This window comes from Salarias fasciatus, chromosome 17 (genome assembly GCF_902148845.1).
Source record: "Salarias fasciatus chromosome 17, fSalaFa1.1, whole genome shotgun sequence".
NCBI lineage: Eukaryota > Metazoa > Chordata > Actinopteri > Blenniiformes > Blenniidae > Salarias > Salarias fasciatus.
Genome location: NC_043761.1, coordinates 14,614,278 through 14,633,667, shown reverse-complemented (window position 1 = coordinate 14,633,667; position 19,390 = coordinate 14,614,278). Strand labels below are relative to the sequence as shown.

The following is a 19,390-nucleotide window of genomic DNA, read 5'->3' as shown; positions in this document are numbered from 1 at the left end:
GACTTATGCTCTTGCTTGACTCTTGCTTTCAGACGATGGTTAAAGCTTATCTCCGTAATCAGAGTTAGAAAAAAGCGGCAACGCTGATTGCCGAAGGCCTGCGGGAGGGGGGCTCAGGGGAGCCATCTTCTCCGTGTGACGTGAACGTGGGAAAACAGAGCGTTTTCACGGGTGTGGGAGGGGCTGCCTCTCTGAGCAGCACAACAAGGAGGAAAGCTCAAACATGCAGGCACAAAGGAAAAAAACGCTTTGGGGGTGTTTTTGGTGAGTATATAGCCATATAACAAGGTTAAAACATACAAAAAGTGAATTTTGCATGATACAGCCCCTTTAAGGTTCCTGATTTCCACACTGAAAAATTCTCAACAAATTTCATTGTGGTTAAAGTCGTGTTTTACTGAGGAGCGCTCAACATCGGTATGGTCAGATTTTGCACACAGATTATTTGCAGACAGATTTAATTTTGAAATTAAAATACACATTGCGCAGTAAATAGTTCTGCGCTGTGTAATTGTGACATTTCCTGAATAAACACAGATAAATGTCAGTTGACTTTCAGTCTTGCTCCCTCCCATTTTCAGCTTTTCTTCTTTTCACTGAGGCAATCGTGCGCTTTTACGCACGGCTTCAGGACGTGTGTGTCGGAGAGCAGAGAGCCATGCAGGTCTGAAGTGTGTGAGGGTCTCTCAGCTGAAGCTGCCTCCCTCCCTGGAAGATGGTCCTGCTGCTCGGTCTGCTTTTAACCCTCTGTGGAGCCCCGAGTCTGTGTCTGGAGGAAGACACATCCTTTCTCTTGGATGGAGACATCCGTCACTTGGCCGTGGACAGTAACACGGTTTACATCGCCACTGAAGAGAAACTGTACCAGCTGAACCACGACCTGACCCCGGTCCACAGTCTGACCCTGAGAGGAGTCCTGAATCCGGACACGGAGGACTTCTACAGAGTTCCTGCTGCCGCTGACTGGAACGCAACTTTCAGGGTCAATATTTTATTACTGTTTGATCAGTCTGTGATCAGCTGCGGTGTGATCGATAGAGCGTGTGGATACTGTGAGATTCTGGACCTGAACAACATCTCCAACATTCTGCACAAGGAAAACTTCCAGGTGGGACCAGCCAGACGCAGCAGCGCGTCCGTCGCTTTTCTGGTGACCCTGAAGAAAAACCAGCCTCGCAGTGACTCTTATATTCTGACTGCGATACAACAGGACGGGTCTGGAGAGGAGAAATGTCCCTCTGATTCAGGAACTGTTAACCTTCACAACACTGAGGACACTTCAGACGCGAGAATATTGTCTCTGAATGAGTGGTCTGGCAAACACACTTTTCAAAGTAAAGAGAACGTGGAGTTCGTGGACGGATTTCAGATCAACTCGATCATATATCTGCTTGCCAATGTGCCACCAGACGCTCAAAACAACCAAGTCCGTCTTTTTTGGCTCGAAGACAATTTAAAGGAAAACGACACACTGGAGTCTCTGAGGTTAGCGACTCTCATCCTCTCCGATGGTGGTGATGGCAGCAGACTGCTGGCCTCCTCGGTCGTCCCGGATGATGTGCCGCTGCTGTGGAGCGGCGTGTTCAGTGTGGATGGAGGACAAGCCAACACCCAGCTGCTGCTGTTTGACATCAGTCCTATTTTCCTTAGGGTGACATCAATGCGGTATCATCGTTTGTCCTCATCAAGATCAATCGTGAGTCACTAGTTTACTTTTAATGGGTTTTACATGTTCAAACAAATTCAATTTGTTGTAAAGTCATAATAACAACATGACAGTCAATGCTGTTCAGAACTTATGATCGAATTTTAATATTTTTTTTAAAGATCAGTCATGTGTTTTTATATGGAGGTTTATGTGATCATCTGACTCAGACTGGGTTGGATGATCAATGTGTTTCTGTTAGAAATTTCTCTGTAAATTTACAGTGAATTGGCAGCTAAAGTTACCATAGTGATGCTTTTTTTTCGACAGCCAGAATTCTTCAATGATAATTATTACTGTGAAAAATATCACAGTATTGTGTAGCTGAGAATCCCTACAGTGTCATACTGTCAGCTTGATTGGTGCTATTTCTCATGTGTATATTATTTATCTGATTTATCTGAATATTATTTTGCTAAATGTGTCTTGTAAGCCCTTGAGACTGGGCACTCATGTGCAAGACACTATAATAAAATCAAATCAATCAAATCATATATATTTATGATATTGTTACTTTACTATAAATTTTTTAAAATTAAATAATGTAAAAATGTCACACCTCAAACTAATACATCTCAGTAAAGTTTTTAAAAGGCAGTGGCACAACATGACTTGTCAGTATTAGGTTTTTATTAAAACCAAATCAGTATCAAACACCTTAAATAACTGAAAAATATAAATCCATTGCATTGAAATTTTCAATGCATTCTTCATTCTTTTTTTTTTTTTGGAAAAATATTTTTATTAACAATCAAGCATCACATCCTGATCAAACAGTATGAACATTTTACATTAACACCCCGCACCCACCCCCCACCAAAACAAAAACCAGCACATTTTCAACATATACACAAAGCACAGCATAGTCCTGCCTTGTAAAGTGGGATATCAAATTATTTAAACATTGTTACAACATATATACATACAGCGGGTAAAGTCATACAGACAACATATCCTTCCTCTTGACCACTAACCATTTTTTCTTGGGTTGGGCAGAGCCCTCCATAAAATAGTGCATATTCTTGGGCCCACATAATCAAGGAAAGGAGTCCATTTATGATAGAATTGTCCTATTGTCCCCCTGGACCAATATGTCAAATATTCCATAGGTAGCAAATCAAATACAATCTTGTGCCAGTCAGAGACAGATGGTGGTTTATGTGAGATCCATTTCAATAATAAACTTTTACGTGCAGCATAGGTTAAGACTCTGAGCGATTTTTGATTGTGGACGTTGTTAATTTGAGGATGGGGCATTCCTAAGAGAAGGCATACTGGATCCAATTGTAAATTCCTACCAAATACCAGATCTCGCTTTGTGATAATCTCAACCCAAAAATCCTGAATATGCATACATGACCATACTGAATGTATAAAAGTGCCAACATCTTGTCTACATTTGATACACAGAGCAGACTTTTCAGGGGCATTCTTCATTCTAAGCAGGATCTAAGTTTACATGGTCTGCTCCAGATGTTGTGACATTTTGCGACACAGAACCAAAGATGAGGAGTGGAGGTGTCGACGCTGCACCAGGACGTCTGTCCTGGGTTTAGCTTCCATTAGTATTATGTAAAAACAAAATATGTGGAAATAACTTTGAATTTGATGACCTGCTGCTTTGAACACATTCAATGCTTAACAAACCTCAAATACTCCAAGTCTTGTAAAATGCAATCCATCAGAACAATTAATGATGTTCAACAGGTTGTCAACAATATAAAAGTTGCACGTCACATTTTAGGTCCCTGCCTTCAGAATCAGTCATAACAGACACAAAGTCATAAAACCCGCTTCAACTGAACTATATCTGACTGAAGAGAACTTTGAGAATTGTGACTTTAAATTGTCAGCATGAATGTGTGGCTGCAGTGTGGGTTGTTCCTGTGTGGAAGTGAGGTTCTGTGTGGAGATGTGTTGTGGGTTTATATAAAACCTCATTCTAAGTCAATGACTCCTTTATAAGTGTGGTGTGCCACACACTCTGCAGTCACACACACTTTATCCTGCAGCTCCAATCAGCCTGACTGACTTCAGGTATGACTGATCTCAAAAGCAGTGATCACAAAGAAAAAAACAAAAACAGATCTGAAAACATATTACACCAAAAGGGAAAATATCTACACCTGAATATATTTTTAAATGAAACCGTAAACAGTCCTGAGCAATAGTGAAACTCTCACCCTGGCTGTGAGGCTTAAAGAAAGCAACACGGTGCTCAAACCACGGTTTATAAGAAAGAATTGAACAAAGTTGTGTCCACTCTGCAGCCAAAGCTAACTATGCTAGTAGCTAACAGTGACTGAAAACATCAGCATTCAGGAGGTCGTGGTGAACGCAAAGCAGAGACTTTAGCTTTATGTTTAGCTTTAAAAAATATGTATAATAAACCTGTCAACACAAAGTGTCATAACAGGGCGTCACTGATGATAAAAAGATGATGGAGGAGAGCAGTGTGTGCAGTCCAGGTGCTTCATGCTAGCAGCTCAAAGCTCAGCAGAAAATCATCCTCCTCACTTCTTTCTCTGTGATCCATAATATTTTACTTTGCTGAGTGTTGAACCTGCTTTTTCTCAGACAACTAATGCAGAACACAGTCAATTCAAGCTCAGTCAAAAACAAAAAAAAAACAGGTCAACTACTGTAAAAAGTTATGGCAAACTGCTTTGAAGCATGCAAATTTACATCAGGTTTTACCAAAAATACGTATTTTTACAGAAAAATCTTCAAAGGTGGCTTACAACTGTGCGTCACAATACAGTTCTCCTCAGACAGAGCAACATGACCTCTGTTCTGGCAATGAGGCAGAACAGCTGGATGGTTTTCTTCATCGGGACTGGAGACGGGCAGCTCATCAAGGTGAGTCCATCAAACTGTACAGCTTGTCAGCATTAAACAGCTTTTGAGACCTAAGAGCCAAAAAACCTCAAACTATTGAATCCGTAATTCGATTTCATCTACAAGAAAAAGGAGGAAAGAAAAGTTGCATGAAAAACAGATAAAATGGTAAAAAATGACTAAAAATTCTTCCTTCTTGAGGCCGTAAAACTCTGCAACACTTTTTCTTGTAAATATTGTTCATATTGTTTAGGTTCATTTCATCCTTTCTGTGTTTTTATTTGTCACCGTTAATCTTGCTGTAGCTTAAAGCGATACTTCAACATTTTGGCAAATTGGCCCATTTAGCGCAATTCCTGAGTCATTTCAAACAGCATACTTACTTTTTTTGTGAGGGTGAGCTGTTGTTTATTCAGAGGCGAGTCGGGGAAGATTTTCGGGACGAACACAATGGAAGTGGACGGTATTTTTGTTCCCCCTCTTCAAACTCATCAAATACACAATCCAACATCCCCAAAACACTTTGATGGACACGTTATAATCTGCACATTCACTACGCTGTGGAACACCAACAAATAATATATGAAGGATGATAAATTAAATATAAATTCTCAATCAATCAATCTCAAATATAAATTATAAATAATATATGAAGAATTATATGTGGAACTTGAGAAGCTGTGCTCTCCTCATTTTAAAGGATAAACATGTTTTGTGACTCCAGATAAATTTGATTCGGTGGAAAATCAGAAAAAAAGCTGTTCCGGTCATAAAGATTGTGAAACCCCTGATGCTAATAAAACTCAGCAGTATAAGATCTTAACAGGCGCATATTAAATGCAAAACCATCGAAACATACCTCGCTCTGACTTATCACAAACCACATCCTGTGAACGATGAACGATTAACAGCTTTTTAAAGACTTCTGAGAAAAACAGGATCCAGTTTGAAGTTGAAGTTTCTTCCTCAGAACATTTATTGACTCACACTCTTGTCATCAGCTTGCTGTGGACAGGAACTATCACACCACCTGTCCCAGAGTGCTCTACATGTCCAACCAGGACCGCCGAGTGTTTCCCAGAATGCACCTGGATCCAGTGGATCATAAACATGTGTATGTGCCATTTCAAAATGAGGTAGATATTGATGGAATTGTCTCTCACAGCTAATAGTTTTCCTTTGCATTTGGTGTGTTTTGAAGTCTTCCTCAATGTTCTTGTTTGTAGATGAAGCGTGTGGCTGTAGCAAAGTGCAGCACACACACAAATGTCCAGGAGTGGTGGACTGCTCAGGATCCATACTGTGTGTGGTGTGTCTCCAAAGGAAGGTGAGAGAAGAAGCTTCTGGAACAGTTCAAGCAGTCATGAACTTGGTGAGAACATGTGTTTCTTTCCAAAGCTGCACCTTTGAAGATGACTGTGAGGACTCCCACTGGCTGTCCATTCCTGATGTATTCCAGCAGAAACTGATTTCCCACAAAGTTGTTGAAGACGGGACTGGACAGGTTCAGACCAGATCACACTCTGAGGACTGAAACCAGCTGGAGCTCCTTGATTCACCACTCATCTTCTGTTCTTTCTCTCTCAGCTCACTCTGAACATCCAGACTCATGTGAATGTGAGCAAAGAGACGCGGTTCGCCTGTCAGTTCTCCACAACTTCTGGGGAGCTTTGTAGCCGGGATGGCCTTCCTCCACAGTTCCCACAATGCACCTGCATCCTTTCTAAGCAGACCGTTCCTCCTGAAGGTGGGTGATTTGATAGAAATGATGAAGGAAATGCAAAACAGACACAATATTCACCTCCAGTTGACTGATCTCTTGTCTCATTGCATTCTGTTACACATTAAAACATATTGTCAGTTTTCAAAATGATGAAATGCAGATCATGTTTCTGTTCGACAGGCCTGCTGGTCACTGTAAAGATGAGGCTTGGCTCAACAAGTCTGACCGAACAACTGCAGTTAATGAACTGTTCTGATATGAGTGGACCACCAACCCGAGTCTTGTAAGTCATTCACTCACACAGCAGTGGAGACAGCTGCAGGGGAACATGTTTCCACAGTGGGGGTATTGAAGTGCACGGTTCAGTTATATACAGCAAAAGGTCATCAGCGTAAAGTGATCATTCGTGCTCATCATAGCAATTTGGACAGATAGATAGATAGATAGATAGATAAAAACTTTATTAATCTCCCAAGGGAGAAATTCAGGTGTCCAGCAGCACACACAAATCATTCGCACGCAAATGAATAAATAACAACAGCACAATAAAGTGCTCATAGTGTACTCAGTTCGGCTCAGGCACATCTGTTATACAGCCTGATTGCCGAGGGAATGAACGACCTCTTGAAGCGCTTACTTCTGCAGCGCAGTGACAGGAGCCTGTTACTCCGGTCACTCTTTTGAGCTGCAGCTGTGTCGTGCAGTGGATGTTTGGGTTTCCTCAAGATACCCTGCATTAGAGTCCCCATCCTCCTCTCCAAGACTGCTCCAACAGAGTCCACCTTGGAGACCTGTTATGGAAATGTTGGATCAAACTGCAATTGCTAATAGTTAAATTGCTCGTGCAAAAAGTAGGGGTGAGCTGGGGCAGCCTTGCCTGCATCCCCTTGTGGTTTTAGTTTTTTTTTTTTTTTGGTGTCACATGATACAAATGAGCATATATTTTTCAGATTGAACCTTACTGACAGTTTGTTGTTTTGATTTTGGTGACTGTGGTGTATGAAGCTCTTCCTGTTCCTTCCTGCAGATTTAAACTCTGATTTGTGTTTTCCCTTCAGGTGTCAGCAGTGTATCAAAGCCGGCTGTGAATGGAGCAACAGCGGCTGTTCCTGGGCTAATGAACGACTTTTAGATGTAATAACATCTTTCTTGCTGTAATACAGGCTCATCTACACTTCATTTATGTTGTACTTGTTAATTGTGCAATAAATCCAAATCGTACATGAGCCCACAGCATTTGATCTGTCAGGAAGATGCTCCATCACTGTAAAGTGTTTCTTCCTCCTCCTGCAGGACAGTGTGTGTCAAACGCTGCAGTCTGAGCTGAACTTTCCTGTGAGTCTCTTCCTCTGACTCTCTCCTCCTCCACACTCTGACTGTATTGCTGCTGATTGTGTTTTGATGTGTTTTCCTCGTCAGAAGCCTGAGATCTCCTCCATCAGCCCCAGCACTGTGTCTTTCTATGGAAGAAACCACGCAGTGTTGTCAGGTGGTAACCTCAGCGGTGTGACCGGAGTGAGGATGCAGGCAGACCTGGACTGTACGCCACAGGAGTGAGTCGCTTCACACACATCTGGGAAGTCCAAGAGGAGAAACAGCAGCCATGAAACACACTGACCCATCACATTTTAACAGGAGTGACATGATCCAACCTTTTCTCTCAGCTCTCAGGAGAACATGGTGCAGTTTTCCAAGAGTGATGGAGCACTGAGGAGCATTTCTCTGCTCAGTTTTCATTTGTTTTTGGATCTTGTTGAGTCTTGTTGTGTGTTCTCTGCTCAGGTCTCCTGTCTGGAACAACAGCGGCTCCAGTCTGACCTTCCACATTCCCAGAGCAAACCGTAAAGGGACAGTGAAAGCCTGCGTTCTCCTCCCAGACGGCAATTGCCACGGTGACGCGAGCATCACCTACCAGTCATCCCCTTCCTGTCGAGACATTTCACCGAGGAACTCCTGGATCAGGTGTGCTTGGATTTACTGATACTGTGATGCTCAAAACAAAATACAATAATCAATGGACTGCCAGAAAATGAAGAGTTACCGGGATTTTCTTAAATATCTGTTTTCAATGTGTCATGCTGAGCTAGAAGTTTCATGTCGACGACTTTCCTTGAACCTGCAGTGGGGGGCGGAAGATCACACTCACTGGATCTCACCTGGAGTTTGTGGAGGGGGTCATTCACAGCCGAGCCCCTCAGGAAGTCCAACCTCCGACTGACAGGAACCATCAGGTGGGTCTGGAGATCGAAGACCATGGTTTGGGTTTCTGTTGTGAAGGATGGAGGAAATGTTTCCTCAATCTGAAGACCCACAACATCTTGGAACATCTTAATCATTATGATCATAGAAACAATGAGTCAAACAACAGTCGTATCATCAATATGAGACGTCTCTTTTCTTTTGATTTCATGCAGAATCTCACCTTCAAGTCACCTGCAGCTACAAATCCCTCCAGAGTTTCCAGCAGTTCTCTTCTGTTGAAAGTCGCCAATGAAACCTTGATCTGCTCCACAAACCTGATCTACCATCCAGACCCAGAGTTCACCAGCTTCACATCCACACAGAGGGGTGACCACGTCCAGATCACCATACAGGTTGAATTTCTTCTGACTTGTTTGAAATAACACCAACGTGTTCCACATGGGATCAACATTAGTTTCTGCTGTCATTTCAGAGAAAAGCAGACAAACTGGAGATAACACCAGCGGAGTTGTCAGTATGGGGGGAGCAGGAGGAGAAACGATACCCCTGCATCATGGAAGACAAAGACCCCGGTGAAGAGTTCAACTTTTACTCCTGTGAGATTCAGAGCCCACCCAGTGCACGGTTCCAGACGTTAAAGGTAAATTTTGTTTTTCAACTGCAACTCAACATTTTATTGCATCAAATGTCCATGTACACAGAAATGTTCCTGCATTTGTTTGGACACATTTTCATGATGATTTTATCAATATTCACTCAAAATTCCAGCCTTCATGTCTCTGGCTCAAGGCTCTGATGAGATGTTCTATTTCATCCCTACTCACTGCCAGAGGCATTGCTGAAAGCACTGGAATGTTCCCTTTGCGCATGCGTAGTTCGAGTATGTATACCAACACACGTCACTCGTGACTCCCCGGGTAACCCCGGAACCGTATAAATACTGGTTCCCTGACCCGGAATCGGCTCCTGTGTTCTTCTCGCGTTTGTTCGAGGCTTGAAGAAGTGGACTTGCCTTTTTTTTTCGGCATATTTTTGCTCGGTTGCTGGGAGCCTTGAGACGCTGTTGGTCGGAGCTGCGGACGCCCTCCAAAGGCTGCAACCGTACTAATCTTTTCCATCTACGCCGCGGCGCCTGGTAGTCACCGCGTCTCCTCGGCAGGAGGATCTGTGCAATCACCGTCACCGTAAGGTTGCTGTTTCTGTCTGGACTTCGCGGATTGTGGGACTAGCCGGAGAGCTCTCCTCTGCCGCATGCACGCTGCTGCCGCTCCGTGAGCACTGGGCCTGTGCTGCGGGCTTAGGGAAGTGGCGCTGGGCGCCACGCCATGACCGCATTTCTCGTTGTGGCGTGTGTTGGCCTGCTGGTCGGGACGCCGGCTCTCTCGCCTGGCTGTTTCCGGCAGGTTGCGCCGCTGTCGGCAGTGGGAGAGGGTGCCGCGAGGCGGTCGCTTCCCTCTCCCATGTGTGCTCGGCTAGGCAGCTAGCTTCCCCTGTGTGATTCGCTACTGTGGTGTGGGCTGTGCAGGCGGCGTATGCCTCCTTCCCTCGGTTTTCTGCACTAAGTGACATTTGTCAGTTGCGTGTGGCCGTGCAGGTGGCGTCTGCCCCCTTCCCTCGGCTACTGCACTGTTGCTGTTTTTTTTTACCCGCTACGTGCGCTCAAGCGGTGCTGCGTAAAGCCGAGGGGGCCGCCTGGTGGCTGTTCCCCCCTCTGGCTGGGAGTGGGTGCTTCGTGCCTGGTGTTCACGGTGGGTTGTGCAGGCGGCATACGCCCTCTTCCCACAACCCTTCGTATTCTGGCTTGGCTTCAGGTGGAGGACGACCCGAGTGCCTGGTGATGGACGGTCCCCATCGTTGTGTGGCCTGTGGGGTTCCCCTGCAGGTGGATGATGGCCACGACCTTTGTCCACGGTGCCTTGGCCCTGTTCACTTCAGGGAGGCGCTCTCGGACCACCCCTGTATGAACTGCAGCTTCATGCCTTATGCCCAGCGAGCTGCTCGTCTGGCACAGGTGTCTGCGGCGGCCGGAGGAAGCCAGGAGTCCTCCTCGCCGGGGCCACTCCCTGCCCCTCAACCACGGCGGTCTAAACGCTGTGCGGCGACCTCGATGGAGACCCGACCGCCGGGGAAGAGACCAAAGTCTGAGCAGGAGCTCGCCACGGAGGTGGCTCAGCTGCACCGGGAGCTGGAGGAGATGAGGTCTCTCCTGCAGGAGCGTGCGCCTGCCTCACCTGCGGAGGAGGGGGCAGGGACGCCATCCACCCAGACTGCATCCCCCCCCCCGAGGAGGACGTGATGTCCTTGGCGGCGTCCGCCTCACACTTTTGTGAGGTGGGCGGCGACCATGTCTCTGTGGTGTCGGGTCAGGAGTCTGCCCGGTCATCTCAGAGTTCTACGGGCGAGACGGGGGATGACTCCATGTGGTCTGTTCTGCGTGCGGCTCTGGAGCGTCTTCAGCTGCAGATTCCGCCACCGACCCAGCCTGCCACAGTGAGTGCCTTCTTTAGACGCAGGCGCCCTCCCTCTGCGTTCGTTGTCCCTCCCTCTGAGGACTTTGTGAGGGAACTGCACTCCTGCTGGAGGGATAGTACCGCCCCCTCCAGAGTGTCTGCGGATGGTCGAGCCTTGGCGGCCATGCACGATGCAGCGGCGGCTGGCTTGGAGCAGATGCCCGACGTTGAGCCAGCCATGGCAGCTCTCATCATGTCGGCGGAGGAGTCACTCCGGTCTGAGGTACGGTGCCCCCATCCTCAGTGCCGGATCATGGACGACCTCCTTACACGGGCCTGCAGTGCGGGTGCGCGTGCTGGGCGGATGGGTAAGTCCCTGGCCCACCTCATGCTTGCACTCTCAGCCTCCCTGTAGGGAAGCGTCGTTGATGCTGCTGCGGTTAGCTTCTCTGATGCGGCGCTGCAGGCCTTTGCCCTCATCACACGGGACCTGGGTCGGATGATGTCGTTGCTGGTTTTGGCGCGCCGCCACGTGTGGCTGGCGCAGTCCCCCTTGTCGGAGGCCTCTCGTCGGGCTCTCCAGGGATTGGCGGTGGAGCCCAGACAGCTCTTTGGCTCAGCCGCCGTGGAGGTGTTGGAGAGGTCGGCCCGGGCGCGTGAGACTAGGCGACAGTTGGTCGGCATCGGTAGGGACCGTGCCCCCCGTGGGGCTTCTGGGGGTCCCTCCGGCCATTCCCGTTTTCGCCCGCCTCCAGGACCCCACCCCGCTGCGGACTACGCCCCCGGACGGGCGTCACAGGGGGCGGCGGGGGCCTTTCGGCCCCCTCCCCCTGGACAGGCATCTCGGCGCACCCGGCGTGCGGGCCCCAGTGGTCGCCCCTCTGGCGCCCCTAGGGGCCGGAGGACCAGGGACTGATGCCCGGGGGCCGGTCGTCGGAACATTTTCTCATCAGCAGCTTCACCTCTGGGCGGCTACAGCCGCAGATCCCTGGGTAGTGTCCGTCCTGACCCAGGGGTACAAGCTGCAGTTCCGACGCCGGCCCCCCACCTTTCGCCGGGTCACCATGACCTTCATCAGGGACCCGGCGCAGGCGCTTGCTTTGGACCAGGAGCTGGCCTCCCTCCTGGCCAAGGGGGCAATCGAGGCTGTGGACCCCCTGGTGGACCCGGGGGGTTCTACTCACTGTATTTCCTCGTGCCCAAGAAGACTGGATCTGAGACGTCTCAACCACTGCTTACAGGTACTGCCGTTTCGCATGTTTCGCATGTTGACACTAAAGGAGGTCCTGCGAGCCGTCTCTCCAGGAGACTGGTTCACATCTGTCGATCTACAGGACGCCTATTTTCATGTCCCCATTGCACCTCAGCACCGGCGGTTCCTTCGGTTCGCCTTCAGGGGTCACCACTGGCAGTTTCGGGTGCTTCCCTTCAGGCTTTTCCTGTCGCCGCGGGTCTTTACCCGGGTCGTGAAGGCGGCTCTGTAACCCTTACAGGCACAGGGTATGACGGTGCTCCCGTATATAGACGACTGGCTGATTTGTGCACCGTCGCAGGTGCAGGTGGCCCGTTCCACTGCACAACTTCTGGCCCACGTGGAGCGGTTGGGCCTCAGGGTCAACCGCCCGAAGTCCTGTCTGGTTCCTGTCCAGAGGATAGACTTCCTTGGGGTGACACTGGACGCAACAGTCATGAGGGCTTGGCCGTCCTCTCGCAGGGTGGACGACGTTCTCGACCTTCTCGGCCTGTTCCGAAGGGGTGTCGTCGTGCGTTACGGCACCCTTCTTTGGCTGCTGGGGAAGCTCGCTTCCCTTATGACAGTTGTCCCCCTGGGCCTGCTGTCGTTGCGCCCCCTGCAGAGGTGGTTGAACGGCTTCCACCTGGACGCTCAGTGGCATCGCCACCGCAGGCTCAGAGTGTCATGGCAGTGTCTTGTTGCCCTGGCCCCGTGGAGGGACAGGGCTTGGTTGTTACGGGGCGTTCCGCTGGGCGCGGCCCCTGCCCGCCACGAGACCGTCACCTCAGATACCAGTCTCACGGGCTGGGGTGCGGTCTGGCACCGCAGGACGGTGCGAGGGTGGTGGTCTGCCCGGGACGGCGCGGACCACATCAATGTGCTGGAGCTGCGGGCTGTACACCTGGCCCTCAGTCATTTCCTGCCCTTCCTGAAGGGACGGCACGTGGTTGTGCGGTCCGACAACACCTCGGCAGTGTTCTACATCAACCACCAGGGCGGGACCAGGTCTGCCCGCCTGTTGGAGGTTGCTCGGCAGTTGCTCCGCTGGGCGGCCCCCCGCCTAGCCAGCCTGTGGGCGGTGTATCTCCCAGGGGTTCGCAATCAGCTGGCGGATTCTCTCTCCCGCCCGGGGTTCTCGTCCGGGGAGTGGCGCCTCCACCCACAGGTGGTGTGTGCGCTCTGGGAGCGTTTTGGCAGGGCCGAGGTCGACCTCTTTGCCTCCTCAGAGGCGTTCCATTGCCCGCTCTGGTTCTCTCAGGGAGAACCCCCGGGCCCTTGGGCCAGGATGTGCTGGCGCACCCTTGGCCGCGGGCCATGCTCTATGCTTTTCCTCCGAACCCCCTGATTTAGCCTACGCTCCTCCGGGTGCTACGGGAGGGACACACCCTGCTCCTGGTGGCCCCTTTCTGGCTGGGCCGGGCGTGGTTCCCCCTGCTCCACAGGCTGTCTTGCAGCAGCCCATGGCGCCTTCCCTGCAGGAGGGATCTGCTGTCCCAGCACAGCAGCCGGATCTGGCATCCCTGCCCTCACCGTCTCTGCCTTTGCGCTTGGCTTCTGAGGGGGCCGAGCCGATGTTGAGCGGCTGTTCGGCGCCGGTCCAGCGCACCATTCTCAATGCTAGGGCGCCGTCTACCCGGCTGCTGTATCCCTGCAGGTGGCTTTTATTTGTGCACTGGTGCAACGGCTGCGGGGCGGACCCGGTGCTTTGCCCGGTTCCGGTGGTTCTGGACTTTCTGCAGTCCCTCTTGGACAGGGGCCGCTCCCCGTCCACCCTGCGGGTGTCTGTGGCAGCAATTTTGGCTGCCCATGTGCCGGTCGCAGGCGGCACGGTTGGGGGCCACACGCTGGTGTCGGCCTTCCTCCGGGGGGCCTTGCGGCTTCGGCCCCCAGGGTTCTGCGGGCACCAGCCTGGGAGTTACATCTGGTGCTGGACTCTTTGTGCCTGCCTCCCTTTGAGCCTTTGGCGACAGCAGAGCTTCAGTGGGTGTCCCGCAAGACGGCGTTTCTGCTGGCCATTGCTACAGCAAAGTGTGAAGGGGAGCTGCACGCACTGTCTATGCACCCGACGTGCCTTCGGTGGCACCCGGATGGGGTGGGCGTCACGCTTTGGCCGAACGCCACCTTCTTACCTAAGGTGTTGTCACGGCGAGCCGGCCAGCCCATTTGGCTCGCTCGATACGACCCCCCGTTGGTCGACGTGGGGGGCCGGTCGGAACTCCTCTGCCCAGTCAGGGCCCTGCAGTGCTATATGGCAGCTACGGCGGATGTGCGGGCGTCAGATCAATTGTTTGTCTGCTGCGGTGGCTGTCGTAAGGGCTCTGCGCTGTCCAAACAACGCCTGTCCCACTGGGTGGTGGACACTATACGTCATGCTTTTCAGGGCGCGGGCCGGCCTGTGCCCCAGGGGGTGCGCTGCCACTCCACCAGGGCGGTGTCTACGTCGTGGGCCGCCCTGAAGGGGGTGCCCCTGGGGGAACTGTGTGCTGCCGCATCCTGGACGACGCCTGGCACCTTCTCCCGGTTTTACAGGCTGGATGTTGTGCCTCCACATCCGCTGCGAGTGGTGCTGGACCCTACAGAGGCGTCCCAGTAAGGTGGGTGCCTGGCTTCCTCGTGACTGAGTTGGCATTTGTCATTCCAGTGCTTTCAGCACCGCCTCTGGCGGTCAGTAGGGATGAAATAGAATGAGAGTTACGTATGTAACTACGGTTCTATGAATCCTGGATGACCGCCAGAGCGCTCTGTCACTCGGAATCCTCGTAGTACGCGAGAAGATTCCATTGGAGCCGATTCCGGGTCAGGGAACCGGTATTTATACGGTTCCGGGGTTACCCGGGGAGTCACGAGTGACGTGTGTTGGTATACATACTCGAACTACGCATGCGCGAAGGGAACATTCCAGTGCTTTCAGCACCGCCTCTGGCGGTCATCTGGGATTCATTGAACCGTAGTTACATACGTAACTCTCGTTTTCTGTTTTAGATTAAATACGGTGACAAGACAGTGTTACTTGCTCCTCCAATGTTAATGCATCCAGTCATTGTCATCCTGCGTTTCATGCTGATCCCCTGTGTTATTGCTGGTAAGTGGACAAAAACAACAACATATCCACTTTGAAAACACTAATTTTGTTTTCCAGTTTTTCAAATACTTGAACTGTTTTCTCATAGACTTTTCTCTTTCACCGAATCTTATTGAATGGTTCTCTGCTTTTGATAATCAGTGTTTTCTTCTTCACTTGTGATTAAAATTGTGTTTTTCCTTGATTTGAACTGGAATGTGTTTTTTGTTTTATTTTTTTAGCTCTGGTGTTTATCTGTCTTTGGGATAAGAAAGTCACCACGAAGAGGAACAGACACTGATGACTGGTGCTGTTTTCTGAGAAAAAAGGTCGAAATCCTCCCCAAAAAGTATGGATTTGTTGTTTTTATTATTAATTTCAGATGCTTGTATGTCCGCACTGTAAATGTGGCTGTAGTGGTTAAAGCTTCTAAACACCACAGGCAGCGTCTCCATTTCTCTTCTTTTTTAAAGTATAATTTACCATTAAATCATTTCTTTTGGTTTGATGTGAAGCAGATACTGTGACCAACAAAGACAGAATCCATCAGATTTCAGACTGACTGTATGTCACTGGGATCAGGTTCTCATGTTCATGCATCTCATGTTTGCTGTATTGAGAGGAAGCTTGTAGGAATCAATTTAAATCAGGTGAAGCACTTTTTTGTAGTTTTATTCACGTATGATAGCTCATATTTAATATAAGTCTATTGCAACTTTTTGTCTAACTTTGTAATATTACTCAGACTTGCCTCCATTTTAACATATTTGTTCCAAATAAAATAAAGCCTTTTTTTTATTCAAATGTTTCTTGTATTAACCAGTTTTACAGACTCTGTACATGTTATGCCTGGTGACCATGGTTACCCATTTTCATAATAAAATTTGCTTATTATACTTCTTATCTTCTCAGTTGTCCTATTTGCTAGATTTAGACTAAATTTGGAAAAATTTGCTTTAATATAATAGTGCATTGGTTTTATATAGTGCTTTTCAGGACACTCAAAGACACTTTACATTATTCATTCTCGCCATACTGGGTGGTGGTCAGCTATTGCTATAGCCACAGCTGCCCTGCGGCAGACTGACGGAAGCGAGGCTGCCAATCTGCACCATCGGCCCCTCCGACCACCACCACCATTCACTCTCACAACTTTCATGCCAGGCAAGGTGGGTGAAGTGTCTTGCCCAAGGACACAACAGTTTCATACCTGCGGGAGCGGGGATCGAATCGCCAACCTCCCGGTTAAAAGACAACCTGCTCTACCAACTGAGCTACATTCGCCCCAATATAGAAAGAACAAAAAAGAATTGAAATCATGACAAAGTCAAAACATTTAATTTTAGTCAGAGTTCAACAAATGTGAAACATGTCAGCTTCTCTAAATGTAGAATCTCTGGTTAACCTGTCATGTTTTACACTGTGGCAGGAAACTGGAGGACCTGAAGAAAACCCAGCAATGTAATGAGAGCACAGCGCTCATAGTTTATTTTAGAGGTTTGAGAAGTTACTCTTTATATTCATTATTCAAATCCCAAAGTTAGCAAAACATTCATTGAAATTCTTATCATTTAATTAATCATCTACTCAAATCAGGTAATTAAATGTTATTTGTCTTCAAAAAATTATTTCATGTGGATTCAAACCTGACCGATTTTCATTCTCGGTCTGTGTCAGTGGTAACAGTTGAGGTGGTGTCCAAACAGAGTGTGTGTATTAGGTGCATGAAGTCTATCTGCTCATGGCAATACCACAAACCCAAGTTGAAGATACTGTGAACAGGCCTCGTGCGTCTCAAAATCTCAACTTATTTTTTCTTTGATGCTTCGACAGGCTGTGTGACTGTCAAAACTGTTGGTACTTAAAATGCTTCTTGTGCAGTTTGTCGCAGAGACATGGGGAGAATATTGTCTACTTACTTGAAGTAACATGCCATAAATCAGCATCAATAACTTCCTGTCATATTGTCACATGTTGCGCACAGATTATTGTTTTACAGGTTTAGTTTTCTCCCCCCTGACCTGCCACCTTAAAGTGGTGTGGGAGTTTGAGTGCCCACGTGATCCCAGGAGCTATGTTGTCCGGGGCTTTATGCCCCTGGTAGGGTCTGCCATGACAAACAGGTCCTGGGTGATGGGCCAGACCAAGGGCAGGTCAACAGCCCTTATGAGTATAGTACAATTGAGGTCCATGATGCATCGAACCTGGACCTACAGCATGCACTGGGGCGGTTCGCAGCCAAGTGTGAAGCGACAGGAATGAGGATTAGCACCTCCAAATCCGAGGCCATGGTCCTCAACCGGAACAAGGTGGCTTGACCTCTCCAGGTTGGTGGAGAGACCCTGGCCCAGGTGGAGGAGTTTAAGTATCTTGGGGTCTTGTTCACGAGTGAGGGACGGATGGAGCGTGAGATTGACAAGCGGATCGGTGCAGCGGCTGCAGTGATGCGGTCGTATCGGTCCGTTGTGGTGAAGAGGGAGCTGAGCTGAAAGGCGAAGCTCTCGATTTACCGGTCAATCTACGTTCCCACCCTCACCAATGGTCATGAGCTTTGGGTCATGACCGAAAGGAAAAGATCTCAGATACAAGCGGCCGAAATGAGTTTCCTTCGTAGGGTGGCTGGGCGCTCCCTTAGAGACAGGGTGAGGAGCTCAGTCACCAGCGAGGAGCTTGGAGTGGAGCCGCTTCTCCTCCACATCAAGAGGGGCCAGCTGAGGTGGCTTGGGCATCTGTTTAGGATGCCTCCTGGACGCCTCCCTGGGGAGGTTTTCCGGGCATGTCCCACCGGGAGGACACCCCGGGGAAGACCCAGGACACGCTGGAGAGACTATGTCTCTCAGCTGGCCTGGGAACGCCTTGGGATCCTCCCGGAAGAGCTGGAGGAAGTGTCTGGGAACAGGGAAGTCTGGACATCTCTGCTGAGACTGCTGCCCCCGCGACCCGGCCCCGGATAAGCGGTGGAAGATGGATGGATGGATGGATGGATGGATGGATGGATGGAGGTTTAGGTTTTGTAGCTGTATGTGTTGTAGGATAAATCAGCACACAATACTGAATCCTTATTTGGTCCAAACTGAAATTGGCAAGCGACAATTTTCTGTTCTACTTCATGTGGTGCTTCGCCCACCTACGGGCTTCGCTATTAGTCCTCTCCCTGGCGCCAGCCAGACACTGAGACAGATCAAAAAAGCTGACGCGCCAATCCCACACGTGCGCTGGCACACTGCCCCGCCCCAGGGACAGTGTGCCAGCTTCTGATGTTTGTATCATCAGATAGTTGTGTTATTGGCTTTTAAAGAGAGGATTTGTGTGCAAATTCTCCCTGAACTCTGATAGGCTGATTTGATCTTGAGACAGCGGCCTCATCGCGGTGTCGCTCATCAAAGCAGCCTCTGTGTGGCTGAAAGCACGTTTTAGGACAAAGTTGAGCAAAGTCTCAGGCAGTGACCGAACTCCTCCTGTCAGGACGAAGGCGTGGAGGGCGTGAACGAGGCGGTTGGCGCCGAGTGCAGCAGGCGTCCCGACCTGAGCATGATCGCGTCCCGCCTGGACAACGAGGAGGCGACGGTCAGCCAGCTGCTCCAGTCCCTGAGGAACAAGACGCAGAAGGGGGAGCGGCTGCAGGCCGAGCTGCAGGCGTACGCCGCCAGGTAGACCAGAAACCTGAACGGATGTTTAACACAACTGTGAAAAACACAGCACCGCAGGGGGACAGATGAAACAGAAACACAGCGTGTCATTTCAGGTTAACCAACTGTTTTGCCATTAAATTGTTTTTTTATTTTGACTTTTTGCATTTTTTCACATTATTAAACAGAATGAAAGAGTTGGAAGAAACGAAGGTAAACGTGGAGGAGATTTCAACACAAACAGCCCAGCTAGAGAGCACAGAGGGCAAAGAGGAGAAGGTATTTTTAACATAATTAAGCTGCCTTTTTGTCGTCCAATCTCGTCGGCAAGACGGGAAGTGGAGTAAATTCCTTCCTGTAAACGTTCCAGGCGGCGTCGGAGGTGGAGAACCTGAAGTCTCAGATGATGACGCTCTTCAAAGAGCTGCAGCAGGCGCAGAGCAAGCTGGACGAAGCGGAAGGCATGAAGAAGAACCTGCAGGACAGGTTACACACACACACACACACACACACACACACACACACACACACACACACACACACACACA

General features: G+C 49.4%; 1 protein-coding gene and 1 long non-coding RNA gene across 2 annotated transcripts; both read left to right on the top strand.

The window, feature by feature from the left end:
• The first annotated feature begins 648 nt into the window (after nucleotides 1–648).
• On the top strand, nucleotides 649–7,424 carry LOC115404660 (plexin-C1-like). The gene is made up of 8 exons (XM_030114064.1): nucleotides 649–1,634; nucleotides 4,467–4,564; nucleotides 5,545–5,679; nucleotides 5,770–5,870; nucleotides 5,942–6,047; nucleotides 6,131–6,290; nucleotides 6,447–6,549; nucleotides 7,325–7,424. Exons 1-8 carry the CDS (start codon nucleotides 716–718, stop codon nucleotides 7,422–7,424), a joined length of 1,722 nt encoding a protein of 573 aa, XP_029969924.1. The 5' UTR covers nucleotides 649–715.
• Nucleotides 7,425–8,396: 972 nt separating this feature from the next.
• Nucleotides 8,397–9,076, top strand: LOC115404069 (uncharacterized). Its single transcript, XR_003933296.1, has 3 exons — nucleotides 8,397–8,497; nucleotides 8,681–8,860; nucleotides 8,941–9,076. It is a non-coding gene; the product is annotated as an uncharacterized LOC115404069 (long non-coding RNA).
• The last annotated feature ends 10,314 nt before the right edge of the window (nucleotides 9,077–19,390 follow it).